The sequence below is a fragment of the Scyliorhinus canicula genome, chromosome 15 (assembly GCF_902713615.1).
Source record: "Scyliorhinus canicula chromosome 15, sScyCan1.1, whole genome shotgun sequence".
In the NCBI taxonomy this organism is placed as follows: domain Eukaryota; kingdom Metazoa; phylum Chordata; class Chondrichthyes; order Carcharhiniformes; family Scyliorhinidae; genus Scyliorhinus; species Scyliorhinus canicula.
In genome coordinates this window covers 70,045,053-70,070,297 of record NC_052160.1, presented here as the reverse complement: position 1 = coordinate 70,070,297, position 25,245 = coordinate 70,045,053, and the positions used below count along the sequence as shown (strand labels likewise).

The window sequence follows — 25,245 nt, the reverse complement described above, 5'->3', positions numbered from 1 at the left end:
CCAAGAGGAGATCAGCCATGAACAAATATACAGTTCTTCCTGCTGATCACTGCCTATTTATATGTTGTATTTTTTTTTTAAACTCTGAAGAGCAAAGCATTTAAAATCAAGTAACTTTTCCAACCTCTGTTTGGTTTCCAGAACCTTTCCATGCCATGTCTCATCAGCACAATCCGAGACAGTTCTGTGAAGGATTCAGTCACATTGAAGTTGCAGAGTGGGCTGACTTCAAAGAATGTCATCCCATTTTTCTCAGCATAAGCACGTGCCTGTTCAGTGGGAACCTGCCGCTTGAAGGCAAGATGCAACCTGTTACCAACCAAGATTCTCGGCACACCAGGAGCATGCTGAAAAGAAAATACAAAACCAGTTGATACTTTGTACATTAAACATTTTGATGGTATTACATTTGTTTGTTATTGTATTCTTCAGGCAAACCGTACTGCTCCTTTAAATGAAATTTTCTAGCTCAAATTCTCAACTGGCATCTAGACAGTATTAAACCAGTGAAAGTACTTTGGTCACTAAGTCAGCAGGTTGCTCGTTCAAACCCACTCCAGAGAAGTAACCATTTGGCAGAGCCAGACTATTATATGTGAATGAGATGCTTTAACTGATGCCCTTCCTAGCCTGTCAGCTAGGCATAAAAACAAAATTTAGCACCATCCTTGACTATTTCAATACTTCCCCAGCCAGTCTCCGACCCTCCATAGCAAGAACATCCTTCCTCCGATAAGGACACCAAAGCTGCGCACAATGCTCCAGGTGTGGCCTCACCAATGCCCCATACAATTGCAGTAAAACGTCCCTATTCCTATACTCAAATCCTCTCGCTGAGAAGGCCAACATACCATTTGCTTTCTTTACTGCCTACTGTACCTGTGCGCTTGGTTCAGCGACTGATCTACCGCTCTCAATTTACACCCATTCAAATAATCTGCCTTCCTATTTTTGCTACCAAAGTGGATAACCTCACATTTATCCACATTATACTGCATCTGTCATGCATGAGCCCACTCACTCAGTATGTCCAAATCCTGCTACAGCATCTCTGCATCATCCTCACAGCTCACCCTCCCACCCAACTTTGTATCATCTGCAAATTTAGAGATAATACGTTTAGTTTCCTCATTCAAATCATTAAAATATAATGTGAATGTTTGGGATCCTAACACCGATCTCTGCGGTGCCCCATTATTCACTGCCTGCCAATTGGAAAAATACCTATTTATTTCAACTTGTTGCTTCCTGTCTGCTATCCAGCTTTCTGTTCATCTCCAGGCACAACCCCCAATCCCATGAGCTTTAACTTTACATAATAATCTGTTGTGTGAGACTTTGTCAAAGGCCTTCTGAAAATCTAAATAAACCACATCCCTGGTCAACTCTACTAGTTACATTAGATTAGAACAGTACAGCACAGAACAGGCCCTTCGGCCCTCGATGTTGTGCCGAGCCATGATCACCCTACTCAAACCCACGTATCCACCCTATACCCGTAACCCCCCCCCCTTAACCTTACTTTTTAGGTCACTACGGGCAATTTAGCATGGCCAATCCACCTAACCCGCACATCTTTGGACTGTGGGAGGAAACAGGAGCACCCGGAGGAAACCCACGCACACACAGAGAGGACGTGCAGACTCCACACAGACAGTGACCCAGCCGGGAATCGAACCTGGGACCCTGGAGCTGTGAAGCATTTATGCTAACCACCATGCTACCGTGCTGCCCCTTCAAAGAATTCCAGTAGGTTTGTCAAGCATGATTTACCATGATTTACCATTCGTAAATCCATGCTGACTTTGTCTGATTATATCACTGCTTTCCAAACGCTGTGCTGTGATATCCTTGATAATGGACTCTCACAACTTGCCTACTACCGACGTTAGGCTCACAGGTCTATTGTTTCCTGTTTTCTCTCTACCTCCCTTTTTGAGTAGCAGGGTTGTATTAGCTACCCTCCAATCTGTAGGAAGAATTCTGGAGTCCAAAGAATTTTGAAATTTCTATAGGTATGTAAAGACAAAAAGATTGATAAAAACAAATGTAGGCCCCCTACAGTCAGAGGAATTCATAACCGGGAACAAAGAAATGGCTGATGAACTAAATTTGTACTTTGCTTCTGTACTCAAAAAGGAAGATGTGAATAATGTAGCGGAAGTTATGAGTAATGCAAGTTTTAGTGAGGAGCTGAAGGTAATTAGTATTAGTAGAGAAACAGTTTGGGAGAAATTAATGGGATTGAAGGTGGATAAATCTCCAGGGCCTTCAGGTCTTCATCCCAGAGTACTTAAGAAAGTGGCCCAAGAAATGGTAGATCATTTTCCAAATTTCCCTCCATAAATTTGAGTTCATCAAATGATGTCATCATTGCAACCCATCCCCGAGCCCTGCTCACTCAGCATCATTGTACTCACTGCCAGACTGAATGCCTAGATTTCAAAATTCTCATCTTGGTTTTCAAATCTCTCCATGGCCTCATCCTCCCTATATCTGCAACTGTTGCAGTCCGACGGCATTCAGATCCCTACATTCTTCCAATTCTGGCACCTGGCAACCTGGATATTAATCGCTCACCATTAGTGGCCATGTTTCAGCCACCTAGAGCCTAGTACTAGCTCTGTGTAAGAGAAAAAGACAGCAAGGCGAATAAGAAAAGGGATAGGCTGAGAAATCAGATAGTGACACTGACAGGAAGAAAAACCAAGGGCCTGTAACAGACAAGGACACTACAAAATAGTAGGGACAGGACAGGGTACATTAAAAGGACTAGCCTTAAGATTTTTTACCTGAATGCGTTGAGCATTGGAAACAAAACATGAATTAGTTGCGCAGATAGATGTAAAGGAGTATGATATAGTTGGGATTACAGACTAATGGCTCCAAAGTTACCAAGGATGGGAACTAAACATTGAGGGCTATTCAGTTTTTAGGAAGGACAGACAGAAAGGAAAAGGTGGTGGATTTGCATTGTTGATTAAAGAAGATATTGATACAATATTGAGGAAAGATACAAGTACAGATGATGTGGAATCTGTCTGGGTGGAGTTAAGAAACACCAAGCGGCTAAAGACATTCATTCATTCATAAGGGTGGTAGAGAGACCATCAAACTGCAGTGGTAATGTTGGGAATAGCATTAGACAGGAAATCAGAGATGCAGGTGATAAAAGGAACATCTGTGATTTAAGGGTGACTTTAATCTGCATATAGATTGGGCGAGTCAAATTAGTTACAGTAGAATAGAGACTGATTCCTTGGATGGCAGGACTGTCAAATGAGGAGAGACTAAGTCAGTTATTCATTGAAGTGTGGAAGAGTGATAGGGGATCTCATAGAAATTTAGAAAATTCCAACAGGATTAGACAGGGAGAATATTCCCAATGGTGGGGAGGTCCAGAACTAGGTGTCATAGTTTGAGGATAAGGGGTAAACGTTTGAGGACTGGGGTGAGGAGAAATGAATAGCAGAGCAGGCGCGAAGGGCTGAATGGCCTCCTCCTGCTTATATTTTCTATGTATCTCTCTCGTCTAAAAAGTTCCTTAAAATCTATTCGGCAAAACTTTGGATTAATTGTCTGACTCTCATGTGGATCAGTGTCAAATTTATGTTTGATAATGCTCATGTGGTGGTGTGTATTTATTTATTTTTTACAGTATGGAAGGTCTCCAGGTATCCTGGCCAACATTCATCCCTGAACTACTAGGAACAGATTACCTAGTAATGCATTTCATTATTGTTCATGGCTGTGTATAGATTGATCGCCACATTTCCTTACAATAGTGACAATGTAAAAACACACGTATACATACAAGTTCTTTCTTCCATTTTAAACTATTTTAAAAAGTAGCTGCACTGCTCCTTGTTGGCTGATTTTAGTAGAGCTTGGAAATCCAAATTGGCAAGAATTTTCTCAATCCACAATTCCTTCTTTAATTTACGCTCAACATAATTGGGTGCAGAAGATTGCTTGGGACAAAATTCCAAATAAAAGCAAATCTTTGCTCATCATGCAGAATATCTTTCAAGAATAATTTTAACTTAGGAAAGAATACCTATATTGATCAAATATGAAATTTAATCTGTGCATAAAAAAATCTGAAACATGATTATATCACAAGGATGATCAGAACATTTACATTCTGATCAATTCCTGTGTGTAGCAGTATGAATATGGATAAATACCAATACGATTAAAAACTGTAAATCGAACTTTTGAATACCCCATTGTGAAATAATTGATACACATTTCTTAATATATAGAATTTCACTGTGTGAATCTGGTCTGTGTATTTACTACGTCTATATTGAAGTGTCAGCTAACTACACTAATTTGTATGATTTGACAATATTTGTCACCTTGTTATATAACAGATTGTGAAGATTGCAGATTGTGAAGCAATTACATTGCTTCTTTTAAATATCAAACAACTTTGTTCCGAGTCCACAGTTTATTTGTCCTTCTGACTAGAGGTTAAGTTGCTCAATGGCTCCAAATCTGAAGTTATATAGGGCGACTGGCATAATCTGTCACTTTAGGTTTGAAGTGCAAGAGAAATACAGCTATCCCTCATTTAGAATTCCTAATATGTTCCTAAAAGAAAACAGTGTGAGAAATGGACATTACTTTCCCATAAAAAAGCACACAATAAGAAAGCATATAAAGACGAGTCACATTCCTGATCTTTAATTCTTATTGGCAGCCTTAAATCTAACCAGCCCAAAATAGTCTCACTTACCACCACTCTTACTATTTACCTCCCGCTCACTGTCTCCTGCTTGCCACTTCCATCGCCCAACTCCCTTACTCCAACCCGCTCATCACTTCCTTTCTTGCCATCTCTCTCACTCTTGGTTCACTACCCCTCTCCCAACCTCCTCACTGCTTCCCTCTTGCAACACACTTCTCCCGGGCCCAAGGCAAGGGCTCAGACACTGCCTCAATTGAGAGATGGAAAGATCCGCGGTGAGCAGGAACCCGAAGTCAGGAGAGGGAATCATTTGAAAAAAAAAAGACTGAGCATATGTAGTTACAATGCGTTCTTGATGCATGCAGCAATCTTGCTAAAACAAAAATGGAGGCACCAATAATAATAATAATCTTTATTAGTATCGCAAGTAGGTTTACATTAACACTACAATAAAGTGACTGTGAAAATCCCCTAGTCACCACACTCCGACACCTGTTTGGGTACATGGAGGGAGAATTCAAAACTCCCAATTCACCTAACAAGCACACCTTTCGGGACTTGCGGGAGGAAACCCATGCAGACACGGGGAGAAGGTGCAGACTCACCACAGACAGTGACCCAAGCTGGATTCAGGTATATTCCCCAATTTACAACTGTACTAAAAGGAAAATGCACTATCAGAGTGCATTTTAAATAGGGGATTATCTGTATTTTGGAATAAAAGCTTCTGACGCAATGTTTTAAATCTGAACTTGCAGCCTGAACAGTATTAAATGATAAATATCTCATAATAAGCCATAATATTTACAGAACCACTCCAAACCTCTCCAATTCACTTAGCTATTTTAACCCATCCAAGAGGATGATATTTCAGTGCAGAATGGTTAATTTTGTGGTTAATGGTATGGCTCTGTGCTCCCAATAATGACATTTTGTAAGTAAATTATTGATTTATATTCCTCTCTAAGAAAATATACTGTTACAATTCCTGAGCAACTTCAGCTGTTCCCCACTGTCTTGTATTCAATAATCTTCCTTAAAAATTAATTTACACTGCAAAAATTTCAAGTTGGCCTTGAAATAGGGTGAAATCGCAGTGATTTTGCTTAAAATCGTTTGCTACATATTTGCTTTGTACAGCTGACCACAAAGGAGTTAAATTATTTTTCAAATATTCGAAGATTAAATTTGCTGATTTAAATTGTATGTCAAGTACCATGTAATTTTTTCCAGGGTTTTTGGCGATTACTCCTGGTCAAAGAATGCAAACAGATTAAAAGAGGGTTTTGCAAATTAGCAAAGTTATGCAAATTGTTTCATCAATGCAGAGAAAAACCAGGCAGTTCTTGCACTTCAAAAGAAAAAAAATCATTGACAGAATGGTCTCCCAAACAACAATGTAACTATGGGTAAACCCTGTAGGTATTTATTTATAGAATGCCTCGAACTTTCAGTTTTTTCCCCGTTATGTTTACTTTAACTTTTAGACTCTGACAAGGGAGTAAATAATGAAATAATTAGAAACAACTGTACCCCAACCGTAAACTGGGAATATCTTAACAAAAATGCTTTTTGCCACGATCTAAATCCTACTAAACATCATTTTCCACATATATGATGGTGGTCAATTATCCACTACTGCTTTCTTCTTTAAATATTAAGCTCCAAAAGTAACTAATGGTGACGTTAGTGGACAAACATTTAAAGTGCTGGTACTATATTCCTCTGTAAATGACAGGTTTTATTCATTTTTCAGCCTCATCTCAATCACACATTTCATAAGAAAAAATGTTTAGTGTCACATATGGATACAACGCATGGTGGATCTCCATTAATAATACACATTACTCTTACTATGTCATTAAACTTTATTTTCAAAATGGATCCAGTTACTTAGAGGGTGAAAATATCAGTGTTGCAATTGTTTGGCACCAAAATGTTAGACAAATGTGGACAGAAATAACAACAGGTTTTTCTAGTTATGCCACTTTAAAATATTGCAACACAAAAAGTAACACTATATTTATTAGACCTTGTATTCTGCATAATAGCTTGGGTAATTACAAAACTCTAGCTTCAGCATTTACTCACCACACCCTTTAACTACCCTTTACAATAAATTTAAACAATATTCCCTAAAGATTGTTCCCCGATACCTGGGGGAGTTTATCCAGGAAGTAGATGAGTCAGACACACAAGAGGTTTCCAATTTTGTTCCCTGGTTTGTGAGAGCCAGCCCATCTCACTGCCATTAGGTACACAAGTTCATTGTTTCAGAGCCTTTAAAGTAATGAAACATCACAGAGGCAACAATGCAGCACGGTTGGATGGGGTGAAAATTTGTTTAGGCAGTCAGAGGGAAGTAGGTCGTGATGCAACTTTTTAAGGCAAGAGGGAGCAAGGCAGCAGAGTGTGGGGAATATTCACATGTGAGAGACTGAGGTGATTGAAGGTTTCACCAATCAAGGTGGAGCAGACACAGTAGGAATACAAATGGCACTTCCAAAAGGACAGTGGTGCGAGGAAAAGTTGCCAAAAGGGGACTTTACCAAAAAAAATTAGTGCAGAAGGAGGCCATTTGGCCCAGAGTCTGCACCAGCCCTTGGAAAGAGCACCCTATTTGTGTACACACCTCCACCCTATCCCCGTAACCCACAAGCCCCACCTAATGTTTGAGACACTAAGGGGCAATTTTATCTTGGCCAACCAACCTAATCTGCACATCTTTGGACTGTGGGAGGAAACCCACACAGACACGTGGAGAAAGTGCAAACTCCACACAGTCACCTGGGACCCTGTAGCTGTGAGGCAACAGTGCTAACCACTGTGAACTCTGGATTTTGAATTGAATGTACTGAAGGTTGGCAGTCAATGGAGGTTGCAGATATGTAAACAAGTTTTGATAAGTTGCAACTTGTGAAGAATTAAAATAGAGGGGTCAGTGAAGAAAGCATCGTGAATAATCAAAATGAGTGATTGTGATGAAGCGGCTTAAGTATTTAAGTGGCAGCAAGTATTTATGATGTCTGGAATGTGGGATTTGAATGTCGGCTCAGGGTCAAACAGGATACTGAAGGTTTGCACCGTAGGTTTCCGAACAAACATCCAGAGGGAAACGTGATAGGGTGTGGAACTTGTGGCAGGAACAGGACATGATGGCTTCAGTCTTGCTAAAGGTTAGCTTAAGAAATAAAATTGAGGGTGTTGACAGAGATAAAGTTGAATGTTATCAAAAATCATATGAAAACCAGTCCCATGCTGACAAATAATACCAATGGGAGGAAAGGACAAGACCAAGTATGAAACTTTATGGAGATCCAAGTTGGCTACACAAGATACATTTGCCCTGTTTGCACAGGTAGGAATGTAAAGCAAAGTCTGTGGCAGCGAAGTAAACCACTGAGCAAAGACAATCATAGAACATAGAACAGTACAGCACAGAACAGGCCCTTCGGCCCTCGATGTTGTGCCGAGCAATGATCACCCTACTCAACCCCACGTATCCACCCTATACCCGTAACCCAACAACCCCCCCACCCCTTAACCTTACTTTTAAGGACACTACGGGCAATTTAGCATGGCCAATCCACCTAACCCGCACATCTTTGGAATCGATGTAGGTTAACCGTGTAGACGGGTTAAAGAGAACAAAGAGTGAAGATTAGGTTTAGAAAGGATTGTTGGCACAGAACGTGGTTAGTCAGCAACTGGCAATGGCTGGGGGGGGAGAGAGAGAGAGAGAGGAGAAGATGCCAATGGCAGAGAAAGGAAGATCCTTACACTTTATGTTGGAGGCAAGGATGTGGACCAGAAGAGAGGGTAGTGGGAAAAGGGATGGATGAGACAGTGTATATCATCAAGGAAATTATTTTGGGTTGTTCTGTATCTTCCAGGGAGACCAGGGCATATTTCACAAAATGATCCAGCCTAATATGGTGCTGAAGGTGTCCCTAGGTTTGGGAAAGAGGAAGATATAGAAAGCATTTTATATAGGAACAGGAGTAGGCCATTAAATCCCTTGAGCCGATTCTGTAATTCAATAAGCTCATGACATTTCCATATCCTAATTTTATCCACCTTCCTTGGTCCATAACTCTTAATATCCTTTGACTAACCAGACTGAATATGAATTTTGAAGAGAATTTCCTAACTTTTCTCCTTAATATCCCAACTCTGATTTTAAGGTTATGCCTCCTTTTCCTAGATTCCACCACCAGCAAAGGTTTCTTTCTATCTAGCTTAACAAATCCTTTCATCGTCCCAAAAATCTCAAACGAAGCACTCCTTAAAATTCTGAAACCTAGGGAATACAATCCCAGTAATCTCTCTTCATAATTTAATCCACAGAACCCCGTTTATGTTCTGCTGAATCTGCAGTGCAGTCCTTCTGAGGCAAATACATTCTTTAAAAGGTGTGGTTCCAGAAGTGCACACAATATTCCAGGGGTAATCAGGGATCGACTATATTGGTATATAGAAAAGCTTCCTCCCCTTTATATCCTAGCTCTTTAGGTACAAAGACTAACATTCCACTAACCTTGTTTTTGTTTTGCACCTGGCCACTGCATTTTAGTGAAAGTTGACACTCCCCTTCCAAGCACAAATACAGATCAAAATAGAGACTAGTTGAGACTTCATGGGCACAGGTATTCTATATCACTACAGATCATAATTAATCGCATGTGGAGTATGATGGTAGAATTCAAAAGAACATTGACTCATTCTTTTGTACATGTTAACCTGTAAATTCTAAGATCAGCCAATTTTATGAAGTTCTAGTCTTGTATATTTTGCTATTTATGGTTTTTTGGGTAAATGAATGTGACAATGTAATTATCTGTGAAATTGTTTCCTTTCTGTATGGAAAGCAGGAAATCAGTCATCCATCCTGGTGACGGAAAGAAAACACCCCGAAAGGAACAGCATGACAAATCTCATCTAATCTTTAATCTAACCATTGTCTGTAATTTATATTTAATTTAAGAATAAGTATCCAGTGGAATTCACAGTAAATCAATTTCACCCTCATGGCAATCATACCCAAGAAGAAACCACAATATTAAATAACTTTAACATTTATTTAACAGCAATAATTTACTCGAATTTTTTTTTTTCATTTTTCTCATTAAGGGGCAATCTGGTTTGGCCAATCCACCTACCCTGCACATTATTTGGGTTGTAGGGGCGAGACCCACGCAGATACGGGGAGAATGTGCAAACTCTACATGGATAGTGACCCGGGGCGGGGATCGAACCTGGGTCCTTCGCACCATGAGGCAGCAGTGCCAACCACCCTTTTACTGGAAATACTTAACATTTACTAAAGGCAAGGTGCATGCTTATGAATGAGGCAATTATGGATACAGAACTTAAATGTCAGCATTCTAGAAGGTGTGTTTATAAAGAATACTTCTAGTAGGGGGCGGCACAGTGGTTAGCACTGCAGCCTCACAGCTCCAGAGACTGAGGTTCAATTCAGGCCTCGGGTGATTGTCTGTGGAGTTTGCACTTTCTCCCCACGTCTGCGTGGGTTTCTTCCGGATGCCTCCCACAGGCCAAAGATGTGCAGGTTAGGTGGATTGGCCTGGTTTTGCACAGGGCTAAATCGCAGGCTTTGAAAGCAGACCAAGCAGATTAGCAGCATGGTTCGATTCCCGTAACAGCCTCCCCGAACAGGCGCCGGAATGTGGCGACTAGGGGCTTTCCACAGTAACTTCATTTGAAGCCTACTCGTGATAATAAGCGATTTTCATTTCATTTTTTTCATTTAAATTGTCCCTAAAAGATTAGGTGCGGTTACTGGGATAGGCCTGAGCTTAAGTATGGTGCTCTTTCAAAGAGCCGGTGCAGACTCGATGGACCGAATGGCCTCCTTCTGAACTGTAAATTCTCGGATTCTATGACTTCCAGGCTATCCTCCAAGGGAGGATAGAAGTGAAACAGACCAAATACGGTTGTATGGAAAAATAGTTGAAATCATGGAATGTTCATAGATTATAGAATTTACAGTGAAGGAGGCCATTCAGCCCATCATGTCTGCACAGGCCGATGGAAAGATCACCCTATCTAAGCACACATCTCCACCGTTTCCTCGTACCCAGTAATCCATCTAACCTTTTTGGACATTAAGGGGAATTTAGCATGGTCAATCCACCTAACCTGCACATCTTTGGACTGTGGGAGGAAACCGGAGCACCCGGAGGAAACCCACACAGACACGGGCAGAACATGCTGACAGCGCACAGGCAGTGACCCAAGCCGGGAATCAAACCTGGGACCCTAGAGCTGTGAATCAACTGTGCTAACCACTGTGCTGTTAAGGTATGGGTTCAGAGTCTTTCCAATTAGATGTCTCATTGATGTTAAGTATCCAATAATTGAAACTGATATGTAAAGAGGCTGCAGGTGGTCTTTGTGGACATGTGATGTGGTGATTGCGTTTTGTACAGAGCTATGTTCAAGAATAAAGGTGTTTGTAAAAAGGAGCAGAATCCTTGAATCTTTACTCAACAGTAGCTGGAAGCGAACATGTACTACATGCCACCCATTCGGCACAGAAAGAGACCATTTGGTCCACTGAACCCATGCCTGCTCTTTAATAGAGCTAATTAGTCCCACTCCCCATCCCTGAGTAAAGATTGATCTTTTGTTTGAAATTACTACTGGTTATTACGTTCCATATAATTTTGAAAGCAATTTTGATATATTTACACAAACTAGTTCAGAATGAAAACAATAGGTTAATAAGTTAAATTATATTTTTGGCTTCTGTATTTCCATAGTGTATGGTTAGTTACAAACAAGCAGCAGTAGTAAAGCATTAAAAACAAGGTGATGACCATTGAGGATCAGCATACTTGCATGCTAGCAATTCACGATAAATTAGGAAATTAAGGTTTTCTGGTGAACTATCACACTCAATTTATACATGTACACAAATAAACTGGGCAAGTTCCTTTGAATTTGTTCAAATCCAATTTGCCACATCATAGAACCAAAATCAGCCTGTATATTACATTGCGCCACCTGAAAATTTCCATTTCAAATGATAATATTTATGCAGACATTCAAATTTTAACCCAGTAATTCCATGCAATTGAACTACGGTGCACTGTAGTCAGGTCAGTTTTATTACAGCTCACTTATGAAGCAAAATTATGTGATGTGTTGCTGAGCTGGACTGTGAAGTGTTTGCATGGAACAGTGTTTGCTGTACTGTTACATAAACAAGCTACACCCATACAACAGTCAGAGAAATATCAGACAAATGGCAAAACACAAGCAATGTTAAATACCAGCAATTCTAACTCTCCAACATCTCTTCTTTCCTTGGATTGCTTCTGTGTGATTAGATTGGACGTTGGACAGCCTTGGATGCAATGTTGTTTCCTTTAGTTATAAACTGAGAAGATATTCACCACCTGTAGATTCTTACCACAAACTTAATATATCACCTTCACTGACACAATCAGGCTGAACTAGGCAAACTAATACTCTTACCATTAAAGACGGCCCCTTGCGCTTCCACCAAAGCCTGCCTCTGCACCGAATTTAACCCAGCAGTCACTTAAACAATTATCCATGCCTATGTTATCTGCAAGTTAGTCTTCCTAGCTTGCCCCATCCATCCTGTACAAGCCTATACTTTAACTCATCCAAACTTTTGCTGCCATATCCTATCCCGTCTAGCTCTCCTATCACCTGATCTTAGCAAGCCTACATTAAGTTCTAGTTCCCAAAGCTCCATAGCACACCCTGGTTTAGCTCAGTGGGCTAGACAGCTGGTTTGTGATGCAGAACAAGGCCAGCAGCGTGGGTTCAATTCACGTACCAGCTGAGAATTCTGAATTCACCCCGTGTACCCAAACAGGTGCTGGAATGTGGCGACTAGGGGCTTTTCACAGTAACTTCATTGCAGTGTTAATGTAAGCCTACTTGTGACAATAAAGATTATTTACCTTTACCTTTTACCAGCCAACAAACTTTTCCAGCTTTACAATGGGCCTCAGAACTATGACCCTTCAGCTTCAACCCGTGTCCTTCCCCTCTGTTACATGGCTGGAATCCATGCCATTAGCTGCCTCGGCCACATACAGAGCTTTAACCCCAAGCCACCCTTCCCTGAGAGATGGGAGTGTGATGCATGTGTATGAAAGCAGCAAGAAAGCCTCAGAGCCTGTCAGCACTGGAGAGAGACCCCCTTGGTGTCAGTAGGGGAGGGAAGGATGAAACAAGAGAGGTTGGAGCTGCACCTGAATGCCAGCATTAAACTATTTTAAAATTTTCATTCATTTGGGTTGACTATTAAGGATTTTCTCGGCATGACAACTGTTGATTAAGCAAAATGTTAGGGAGGGTGTGAATAATGGCCAGAGGCTAGTTAAGGAGCAGAAGGCCAAAAACAGGTAAGTTGAGATTGTGCAGAAGTACGGGTACGGGGAGACTGACATTCACAAGCAGATCATAACATTTCCCACAGATCGTTTGTGCGCGCATGTGTCTATGATAGGTGATATTCCTGAAAGTGAAAGATTTGACAGTTTTTTGCTAACTTTTTTTTTGGTGTCTATGATTTTATACAATTGTTGAATAGGAAGAAATCTTTCCTGTTTTTGATGCTATAGCAGTAAACCCAAGCACTAGAATAAAATATAGCCAAAGAGATGCAATTATCATATTCCCTTTCATAATTCTAAAAAAAACACGTAATCTTTATTTAGTCTTTCTAAATGTATCCTTTTTCCAGTGCGTTCCTCCATTTCCTGACATCTCTGTCCCAGGAAACATGGGTGTCCAAGAGGTCAGAAAAAAGGAGTATAGGCCTGTCACCAGCTGGGCCCAGACCTACAGTATACAAGTGCCTTCATAGCCACATATGAGGTGGATGGTATGTTTTCTTCATTGTCACCTTTTTTCTGTTGCAATGCTTAGAGTGGTTTACCACAAGTACACCCAGTTGGACAAAGCTAAAGCCTATTCCAAGGTCTTCACTAACCGTTGGTGTCTTAGGGGGGCAGGACACGTTTGATCTAGTCCTTTTTCATTTATATTGCTCCTTAGGATGTTTGGATGCTATTGAAACTTTCTAACTGTTGATGAAGACCAGAAACTAGAAAGTCTTAAAAGTTAAAGACCACAAAGATAGACAGTTCAACACAAGTGCACACCATTCTCATGGTCACTAGGCCCAGTTGGGAGCATAGAGGATAAGAAAATTGCCCATTCTCTCCATGCACGCATGTCTAACCACAAAAATGGCATAAACTAGCAGAGTAGGTAGAGAGAAACAGTTTCCACTGGCAGAAGAGTCAAAAGCCAGAAGACACTAATTTAAGGGATTGGCAAAAGAACCAACACCAGTATGAGGAAAATAGTCCTTTATTCAATAAGTGATTAGGATCTGAAATGCACTGAAAGGGTGATTGGAGACAGATTCTGTCATGGCTTTCAAAAGAGAATTGCATATGCACCGAAGGAAAAGCATTTGCAGGGCTATAGGGAAATGGTGGCAGAGAGGGGCTGGTGGAGTTACTCTTGCAGAGAACTGGCACAGACACACCAGGTCTAATGGCCTCCTCCTGCACTGTAGCCATTCAATGATTAAATCAAATTTATAATTGGTTGTTATTTGCAACAGTTGATTTTCATTTCAAAAGATGTGGTTGCCATCAGCCCTCTGGAACAGATTCTGATGAAAGGTCATTAACCTGAATCATAGAATTTACACTGCAGAAGGAGGCCATTCAGCCCATCGAGTCTGCAGGCCCTTGGAAAGAGCACCCGACTTAAGCTCATGCCACCACCCCATCCCCGTTCCCAGTAATCCACCCAACCTGTTGGACACGAAAGGGCAATTTAGCATGGCCAATCCACCTAATCTGCACATCTTTAGACTGTGGGTGGAAACCGGAGCACCCGGTGAAAACCAACGCAGACACAGGGAGAAAGAGCAAACCCCATACAGACAATCACCTGAGGCCGGTATTGAACTAAGGACCCTGGAGGTGTGAGGCAGCAGTGCTAACCACTGTGTCACAGTGCTGCCCACGCTGAAATGTTAACTCTGGTTTTTCTCTCCACAGATGTTGCCAACCCTGTTGAGTATTTCCAGCAGTTTTTTTTAAACTTTATTTTTGGCAGGATTCCACAGCTCTCGTTCCTGGCAGGGTCTCCGTGGCGGATTCCCCAATGGTGGGACGGATGTCACATAAACCACCGTATACAATCAGCAGGATTGGAAAATCCCACCCTTCAGAATTCCAGCACCTGCAGTATTTTGCTTTTGAAAAAAAGCAAATCGAATTAAACAAGGCACACAAAAGCAGGTGTAAATGAGTTTAAGTGGCAGTTCCAAAAGCAATCTAGGGTGTTACATATAGACAAAAAAAAGTACCTCACCTCATCAATTTCCTTGATCCAGCGATCAATCCCATCAAATGACCACCTATTAGTGATGTCATAAACTAAGAGTATACCCTGAAAAACAAAAATATATTTTCAACAACATTCCATTAACTTACATCTTTAGAAAAAGAGCAGAGTGAAATGTATTGAAATAAGAGGTTTAGTCACAACATTAATTAAATCGAAGTTGTAGGCTAAACCTCCTAAATTTACATCAGCAAGGGGAATCAAGGAAAACAGAAGGCAGCTACTACAGTAGCTTCCAAGACAACAAAATCAAAACTCTGTAATTCTATGCAAGCTGCAATTTTGAATAAATACTTACATTTATCTGTCACAGTGTTCTTTCCGCATAATTAGTTTTTCAAAAACAGTGACAATTGAAATTAAGGGTCTCCAATGACACAAAGCTGCAAGAGCATTGCATATACATGAATAAAAGAACCACATGATTAAATTACAGGCTTGAATTTCTATCACCACCTTTTATTTTAGAATTCTGTTGTTACTTTGGAAATGCGTCAGTAAATGGCAAGGTCCCAGATCTCTATAATCAGTTCACACTTCTCTTTCATTCTCACACCCAAATTCATCAAGTTCAACCTGTGCAGCTGCACCCAGCTCTGCACCACTTGTATGCCCAGATAACGAAAGCTCGTCCCTACCAGCCAAAGTGGACTTGCCAACCAATCAGTACCCCTTTTCTCCTGCAGCATAAATTATTGTGAGTGTTTGAAATTTGGCATTCTTGCGTTTGTCCTGATGAGTGCAAGATAAAAACTTTGGCAACATGTCTCTCTTTTTACCAATAACAACTTTATAAATTCACAAGCGATTGAATATTTCTCTTTCCTTACACCGAAGAGGGGGAATTGTATTCTTATTAAACTTCAAATAGATTCATAACTTTTATTAACTTGGTAGTACAACCACATTACATATTGCCACTTACCTAGATAATATCAAACTACTCAATGCGCCCCATTAGCAAAAACAAAGTTTTTAAACAGTTATTGCCATATTACAGGTTCGCCACCAACCTGGAAGAGATCTACTGATCTCTGTGGCACTGCTGACAAAACTTCAAATGTGGCGCCAAGAGGGAATCACTTGGTGTGCAGCAGTGGTGTCAGATGGTAGATAAGTATCCAAGCACATCAAAGTACTTCCTGCACAGCAAACTAAGTTAAAAGTGCTTAATATCCTTCACTTTTGAATTATAGTGGCAGCCATGGAGTGAGTGGTCATACACAGGTGGTGGTTTTGGCCCCTTTTACCCGAACCTTGGCAGAAAGGTTGTGTGGAGTGTGGAGGGGGAAGGGGGATTAGTTCTCCCTGGATGGGAATTTCTGCGGGTTACCAAAACCGGCAGCGAGAGCCCTAGCCAAGGAATAGGAGGAGACTCGTGACGCAGCATCAAATGCAAAAGTAGCGGAGGGGAAGGGTCATTGTCGACTGGAAAGCTGCCAATGGAGCAGTTGAAAAGCTTAATTAAGGACGAATTTTGGCAGCAGCATAGGGAAATTCAGAGTACTTGTCAAAGGCGATTGAGGGGGCTGTGGCACCTCTTCCCAGGACTTTAGAACAGGTGAAAAGCCTGGAGTTGCAGGGGGCGATAATTCAGGAGGTGGAGAAGGTGGGGCGCGATTCTCCGCTCCTCAGCCGGGTGGGAGAATCGTGGGAGGGCCACTCTGGCACCTCCCGCGATTTTCCCACCCCCCCAAAACGGCTTGTCGCGTTTTTCACGGCGACCCATGATTCTCTGGCCCGGATGGGCCGAGCGGCCTGCCGTTCCCGACCTGTTCACGCCGGCGGCAACCACACCTGGACGCTGTCGGCGTGAACATAGCGCGAAAGGTAACTTTGGGGCCTGAGGGGGGTGAAGAGGGGATCGAGCACCACGGCCGTGCTCGGGAGGGGACTGGCCCGCGATCGGTGCCCACTGACCGTCGGGCCGGCATCTCTAAGAGACGCACTCTTTCCCCTCCGCCGCCCCGCAAGATCAAGCCGCCACGTCTTGTGGGGCAGCAGAGGGGAAGACGGCAACCGCGCATGCGCGGGTTGGAGCCGGCCAACCTGCGCATGCGTGGCTGACATCACTAAGGCGCCACAGGCTGCATCATTATCGGCGTGCTGCCTTGACGCCACGTCATGACCCAGCAGACGAGTTTCACAAAACTCCGCTCCTAGCCCCCCCCCCCCCCCCCCCCCCGAATAGGGGGCGAGGCGCGGCCTCCGATGCCGTCGTGAAACACTCCGGGTTTCATGACGGCATTGGCCGTTGCGGAGAATTCCGCCCCCGGTGTCTGACCAGAGTGACCGGATTGTGACACTAAGCGGAGATGGCGATCTTGGGGACATGTGTAAGACACTGTAAACAAAGCTGGAGGACCAGGAAATCAGGGTCCAGGCGTCAAAATCTGAGGATTGTGGCCCACCGGAGTGGGTGAAGGGAGTAAGTGCAACAGGTTATGTTAATAAGAACATAAGAACTAGGAGCAGGAGTAGGCCATCTGGCCCCTCGCACCTGCTCCGCCATTCAATGAGATCTTGGCTGATCTTTTGTGGACTCAGCTCCACCTTCCGGCCCGAACACCATAACCCTTTGTTATAACCTGCCTGCTCACCACTGGCTGGGGACTAATGACAATCCCACATTCTTATGGGAGCATGAGCTTCCCCAATGAGGGGGGGGGGGGGGGGGGGGGGGGGGGGGGGGGGAGAAATCATTAGCAGACTCCCTGCATAAATAGAGCTGGCCAGTTTGGAACCAGCAGAGAGAGAGAGAGAGGGTTATCTTAAAAACATTTAATGAAGGAGCCTCTACTGCTTCATTGGGCAAGGAATTCCATATATTCACAACCCTTTGGGTGAAGAAGTTCCTCCTAAACTCAGTCCTAAATCTACTTCCCCTTATTTTGAGGCTATGCCCCCTAGTTCTGCTTTCACCCGCCAGTTAACCAATCCTCTATCCATGCGACTACTTTACCCTTAATGCCATGCATCTTTCTCTTATGCAGCAACCTTTTGTGTGGCACCTTGTCAAAGGCTTTCTGGAAATCCAGATTTACCACATCCATTGGCTCCCCGTTATCTACTGCACTGGTAATGTCCTCAAAAAATTCCACTAAATTAGTTAGGCACGATCTGCCCTTTATGAACACATGCTGCGTCTGCCCAATGGGACAATTTCTATCCAGATGTCTCTCTATTTCTTCCTTGATGATAGATTCCAGCATCTTCCCTACTACCGAAGTTAAGCTCACTGGCCTATAATTTCCTGCTCTCTGCCTACCTCCTGCTGACCTGGTTGGCGGATGAGAAGCTCCTGGACAAGGTCTTGGAGGTAGATGGGGCCCATTGGTCCCCGAGGCAGATGCCAAGAGCAGGGAAGCCACCATGGGTGGTCCCAGGACAAGGAAAAGATTTGGAGGTGGGCACAGCGAGATTGCAATTGGTAAGTTAACCGAATCTGGATTTACAGGACATTGGTGCGGAGCTGGCCAAGTGACGGCTGGAGTTCAACAAGGCCAAGGTAATGGATTTGGTTTGGGGGATGGTTTGTACCTGGCCATACTTTGGGTCACTTTAGGGCTGGGAATATTACTTTGGGACACTGGCAGAGGCAAATGACTTTATTAAGGAACATAAGCTGGGAGAGGGCTGAAGGAGGAACACAAGTTGAAGTTCTATCTCTGCTGAATTTTGTTATCTGTTTTCCCGATTGGAAAAGTTTGTTATGGAGGTAGTTGCACCCCCCTTTTTTAAAAACTATTGTATTGAAGTTAAATTGCTGCTTTTCTCGGAGGATGGGCCTTTCGGGGTTGGGTTTAATTGTACTGGTTATGCTCTGTGCAGTGCATGAGGGGTGGCTCGAGAATGCTTTGTATGTGGGGTCATTTTGGGGTGATGTTTCATGCGTTCGGTGGGGTGGGTATGGTGGATTTTTAGGTTAGAGCCTTCAGGTAGGAGTTGCCATGCTAGCAAGAAATGCTACTGAAAGGATGTGCAGTGGGGGGCCAAAGGATGATGATTGGGGGAGAGGGAGGGGGGGGGGGGGGGAGAGATTGGGAGAGGCGGCGGAAGCCTCCGGTGAGAATCGTGACATGGAACATCTGCGGGCTAATCGGATTGATTTTCTTGTGGTGAGCCAGGCGGTGCTGATGGGGGTGGAAAGTGCGGAGTATGCGGGGATAGTGATTTCGGACCACACTTTGCACTTTTTAGATGTGAGACTTCGTTCAGGTCAAGTGCAGAGGCCGGGGTGGAGGTGGGCGTTTGGCTGACAAGGGGTTCTGTAGGAAGGTGGCAGTGGCGATTAAGAATTATGTTGAGCTGAAATCAGAATGGTGAGGTATCGGCAACCATATTTTGGGAGGCCTTGAAGACAGTGGTCTGGAGGCAAACTATTTAGTTTGAGGCCAGCAAGGATAGGATGGAGGGAGAAGCATTGATGACTGTTGGCTGAGGTAGTTGAGGTGGATAGGAGGTACTCTGTGGCCCTCATGAAGGAGGTGTTGGCGGAAAGAAAAGTTGCAGGGGCACTTTGATCGGTTGACGACAGGAAGAATGCTGGGTCAGCTGTAGAGAATGCGGGGGTGCAGTATAAGTATTGGGAGAAGGCGGGTCGCATGTTGGCCTACCAGCAGCGGTGAGGGAAATGCGTCAGGTGAAGTGGGGGTGGGAGCCTTGGAGTAGGTGCAGGCGTCGATTTCGTTCATCCGTAAAAGGGAAAGGCATCTACTGGAGCACGGGTCCTGTAGCCCAACTCACTGCTGAATACGAATGTGGAAGCTCTGGCAAAGGTATTGGCCAGAGGTTTGGTGGGGTGTTTACCGGATGATCAACTGCGTTACCTTTGAAAGGGAGGCAGCTCTCTAGTAATATTAGGAGTTTGTCAAGCACAAGTATGATCCCACCAGGAGGGAGGGGGGGGCGGGGCATGGGCTGCACAGGGAAGCAAGGGAGGAGGCAGGTGTGTCCACAGCCCCCACCTGGGTGATTGAGACCTTGGCGATGGCACTTTGGGCCTCGGCTGAGTGGCAGGGACCATCAGGTATGCTGATGACCTATTGCTGTTCATGACAGACCTGTTGGAAAGAATTAGCAGAATTCAAGGGCTTATTGGATAGGTTTGGGGCCTCTTCAGACTCTAAATTGGATGTAGGGAAAAACGAGGTGTTCTCAGTGAATGCGGGGGGGGGGGGGGGGCAAACCTGGGGGTACTGCCATTGAAGGTAGAAAGAGCGCGGTTCTGGTACTTGGGGATTCAGGCAACGCATGAGTGGGCCACGATGCATAGATGGAATCTGACAATTGGTGGAGGTGGTTACGGGGGTGTCATGTGAGAGTGCCTTTAAGAAATGGGTGTACCTTTAAGAAATGGGTGTTTATAAACGGGTGTGTATATACATATCTGTAGTGAGTACCTTCTTTAAGAAATGGGTGTTTATTACTGCAGTGATGTCAGAGAGTGGGTGGAGCTGGGCTGTGTGTCAGCTTTTTACTTTCGCTTTAGGTTTTTTGCTGCAGGGTGGCTTTGGTTTCATTTTAGATTTGGAGAAGTTGCAATGACAGCAGGATGTGTGAGAATCTCTGCAGGCTTATGAGTGTCCATTTGGGATTTTAAACGTGGTAACTGTTCTCAGTAGGGAAGTTAAGCCTGATGTCTTTCTGTTAGAAGGTGTTTTTAAGCCTTGTGGATGTTAAAAGGAAAGTAAGAATTACTTAGTGTTGTATTCTTTGGGGGTTGTATTTGAATTGATGGTTGCCAAGATGTTCACTGTATGTTTTAAAAAGGTTAATTTGAGTTCATAGAATAAACATTGTTTTGCTTTAAATATACTTTTCTGGGCAGCACGTGGTGCAGTGGGTTAGCCCTGCTGCCTCACGGCGCCGAGGTACCAGGTTCGAACCCGGCTCTGGGTCACTGTCCGTGTGGAGTTTGCACATTCTCCCCGTGTTTGCGTGGGTTTCACCCCCACAACCCAAAGATGTGCAGGGTAGGTGGATTGGCCACGCTAAATTACCCCTTAATTGGAAAAAATGAATTGGGCACTAAATTTATTTTTAAAAATACTTTTCCATTTCTGCTGTAGCACACCTGTAGAGTGGTCCGTGTGCTCCCCATACCACAATCTATTAAAAGTTGTGGGTCAGGTGAACTCCATGATACACTGTGGGGTTCTCTAAACCCTGGCCCATAACAGGGGACTGTTAAAAGTGGGATGCGCTGCACCTGACATTGGCAGGGAGGGTGCAGGCAGTGAAGATGAACATATAGCCAAGATTCTGGTTTGTCCCTCACGATTTTCCTCCCCAAGGCCCTTTTTCGGAAGGTAGATGCATTAATCTTGGAATTTGAGGGGGCAGGGAAGGTGCTGAGGGCGAACAGGGCTCTTGTTGCAAAAGACTGGAGTTCCTGAATTTGTTGCATTACTATTGGGCAGTAAATGTGGAGAAGGGGAGACGGTGGTGAGGGGGCCCTGCTGCCGTTCGCACCAAGGAAGTACACGAGGAGTCTGTTGATGGAGACGCCTATAAAAATTTGGAACCAACTGAGGCACTTTAAAATGGATAACATGTGATTGATGACTCCACTGTGTGGGAATCGAAGGTTTACGTGGGTGCCGGGGCGTGGATAGGATGTATAGGAGTTAGAGAGAGGAGGGATTAAGAACGGTCAGGGAAATGTTTCATAGAGGACCTGCGGGAGGGGTTAGAGCTACCAAGGATGGCATATTGGCAGATGCAGGACTTTGTGCGCAAGGAACTTCCTTTGTTTCCTCTGTGTCGAGAGTATATGCTTTTGGAGAAGATGTTGCTCCCGGATAAGGATGGGGAGAGATATGGTAGGATTGGGGGTACACATGGGTGGTTGGGAGAGTTTAGATATTGTCAGGTGCAGGCCTTTGCAGGGAGCAGGGCACGACCTTAGGCGAAAAAGATCAAGCAGAAGTGGGAGGAGTTGTGAAGGGAGATAGGATGGGGTCTTTGGTGCGAAGTAATGCGTCAAGTGAACTCAACCTCCTTTTGAGAATGGATGAGTCTTATACAATTTAAGGTGGTGCACAGGGTTTACATGATTCGGGGTCCGGCTAAGTGGGTTTTTTCCGGAGGTAGTGAGAGGGGCCCGGCAAACCATGCACATATGTTCTGGGAGTATGATGAGTTGTAGAGCTTTTGGAAGGTAATCTTTGGAGACTTAGAGGATTGTAGGGGTTGAGATGAAGCTGGACCCGATGATGGTGATCTTTGGGGTATCGGAGGTGCCAGAGGGGAAGGAGGCCAATGTTGCGGCCTTCAGCTTCCTGATTGCCAGGCGATGGATACTTTTGAATTAGAGTTTGGCCACGCTGCCAGGGGTTGCAGCATGATTGGGAGACTTCAACAAGTTTCTATGGGGTTGGAAAAAATCAAATTTGCCTTTGAGGTATGGTGGAGGCTGTTGTGGCTATATTTGAGGAGCTGCTTGTCGCCGGATACCGGCGGGGGGGGGGGAGGAGAGAGAAAGAGAGAGGAAAGAGAAGAGCAAATGTGTAAAAAATGTACAAACTGTATATTCTGTTGGATGTTAAAGTTGTGTTATTATGTTGAATATGCTTGGAATAAAAAAAAATTTAATTTTTTTTAAAATCCTTTACTTTTAATTTACATTTTCAAATAGCAGGATAGCAAAATAGCAAGAAAAAGAAAAACATTCTTCAGCTTTTTAAAAAAGATGTGGATTGTTATAAAAATAATTTTTACATTTCAAATATAAAATTTGTTTTTCAGGGTCAGTGAGCGCTTAGCAGCAATTATGAAGTTAGTACACTGTTCAAACCCAATTAAACCTCATTCAACGACCTGCAACTTTCTTAAGGATTTATAACAGAGACTAACAGAATAAAACTGCAAGTTATATCAATTCAATTGATTCTCACTTAAGAGTTGGCAAGCCCCGGAGAAGCATAGAGTCAACACATGCACAGAGAAATGCAGAAATTTAAAAGTTGCTGTCAGTTTCAGCAGAGTAATGGTGGTGGTTGACAGTTTCCTAGTCATAACTACTGCAAAATCTATGCCACTGTCTCAGATTCAACAATGAAGTGATTTTTTTGTTTTCCATGAACAACGAACAAAAAGTACAGTAGAGGAACAGGCACTTCGGCCCTCCAAGCCTGCGCCGACCTAAACTAAAAGCTTCTACACTTCCAGGGTCCGTATCCCTCTATTCCCATCCTATTCATGTATTTGTCGAGATGCCCCTTAAACATCACTATCGTCCCTGCTTCCACCACCTCCTCCAGCAGCGAGTTCCAGGCACCCACTACCCACTGTGTAAAAAAAAAAAAACTTGCCTCGTACATCTCCTCTGAACCTTGCCCCACACACTGTAAACCTATGCCCCCTAGTAATGGATCCCTCTACCCTGGGAAAAAGTCTCTGACTACCCACTCTGTCTATGCACATCATAATTTTGTATGCCACTATCAGGTCGCCCCTCAACCACCGTCGTTCCAGTGAGAACCAATCAAGTTTATTCAACCTCTTCTCAAAGCAAATGCCTTCTTATACCAGGCAACATCCTGATAAATCTCTTCTGCACCCTCTCTCAAGCCTCCACATCCTTCTGGTAGTGTGGTGACCAGAACTGAACACTATATTCCAAGTGTGGCCTAACTAAGGTTCTATATAGCTGCAACATGACTTGCTAATTTTTATACTCAATGCCCCGGCTAATGAAGGCAAGCATGCTGTGTGCTTTCTTGATTACCTTCTCCACCTGTGTTACTCCTTTCAGTGACCTTCATTAAGTGGAGCGATGGTGGAGCTGGGGAATGGAACACTTTCCTATTTTGGGTATGCAGTACTGACATCAAGCACATCAGATGACATTTAATATTAGAAGTACAATATAGCTTCCTAGATAATAGACCAGATGCAACCTGAGTAAGGCACATCCTGACTACACCAGTGTTGTATTTACTAAAATATATAATATTTCTAGTTTAGTGCTTAATTTGACAATTTCATGGAGTCATAGATGCTTACAGCATGGAAACAGGCTCTTCGGCCCAGCTTGTCCATGCCGCCCAGTTTCTATCACTAAGCTAGTCTCACCTGCCCCCATTTGGCCCATATCCCTCTATACCCACCCTGCCCATGTAATTGTCTAACTTTTTTTAAAAAGAAAAAATTGTACCTGCCTCTACCACCGCCTCTGGCAGCTCGTTCCAGATGCTCGCCACCCGCTGTGTGAAAGAACTTCCCCTCTAATCTCTTTTGTATCTCTCCCTTTAACCTATGCCCTCTAGTTCTAGACTCCTTTACCGTTGGGGGAAAATGTTGACTATCTACCTTATCTATGCTACTCATTATTTTATAGACCTCTATATGATCACCCCGAAGCCTTTTACGCGCCAGGGAAAAAAAAGTCCCAGCCTATCCAGCCTCTCCTTATAACTCAGACCTGGTAGCATCCTCGTAAATCTCTTCTGTACTCTTTCTAGTTTAACAATATCCTTCCTATAATAGGGTAACCAGAACGGAACACAGTATTCCATGTGTGGTCTTACCAATGTCTTGTACAACTTCAAAAGACATCCCAAAATATATAAACTTTTTTCCTCACATCCACTTCTGATGTTGCTCAATTAAAAAGAATTTGCTCTACAGCAGACCAGAAGGTTCAACTATTCCCTTCCCAATACCGAGAAAGCACATCTTTTTACTCATCAAGGGCAAAATACTCCCCTACCCGGTGGGGCGGGGGGTCCCGGCGTAGCGGAGTGGCGCCATCGACTCCGGCGTCGGGCCTCCCCAAAGGTGCAGAATTTTCCGCACCTTTAGGGGCTAGGCCCGCGCCAGAGTGGCTCCCACTCCGCTGACTGGCGCCAGAACTGGGGCCAACGGCCTTTGGTGCCACGCCGCCCAGCGTCGGGGCTGGCCGAAAGGCCTTTGTCAGTCGGCCGCTGACATCACCACCGGCGCATGCGCGGTGAAGGGGGTCTCTTCCGCCTCCGCCATGGTGGAGGCCGTAGCGGCGGTGGAAGAAAAAGAGTGCCCCCACGGCACTGGCCCGTCTGCCGATCGATGGGCCCCAATCGCTCCGCGTCTCTCTCCTCGCTCCCCGTCTCTCCTCCTCCTCCCCCCCCCCCCACCAT

At 43.8% G+C, this 25,245-nt stretch overlaps 1 protein-coding gene across 1 annotated transcript in view; it reads right to left on the bottom strand.

The window, feature by feature from the left end:
- Positions 1–25,245, bottom strand: part of rab40c (RAB40c, member RAS oncogene family) — a 142,676-nt gene that overhangs the window by 4,739 nt on the left and 112,692 nt on the right. The window contains exons 4-5 of the mRNA XM_038820438.1: positions 15,092–15,169; positions 125–347 (exon numbers count right to left, since the gene is read on the bottom strand). Of these exons, the coding sequence (XP_038676366.1) occupies positions 125–347; positions 15,092–15,169 (301 nt within the window). The remainder of the gene's footprint in view (positions 1–124; positions 348–15,091; positions 15,170–25,245) is intronic.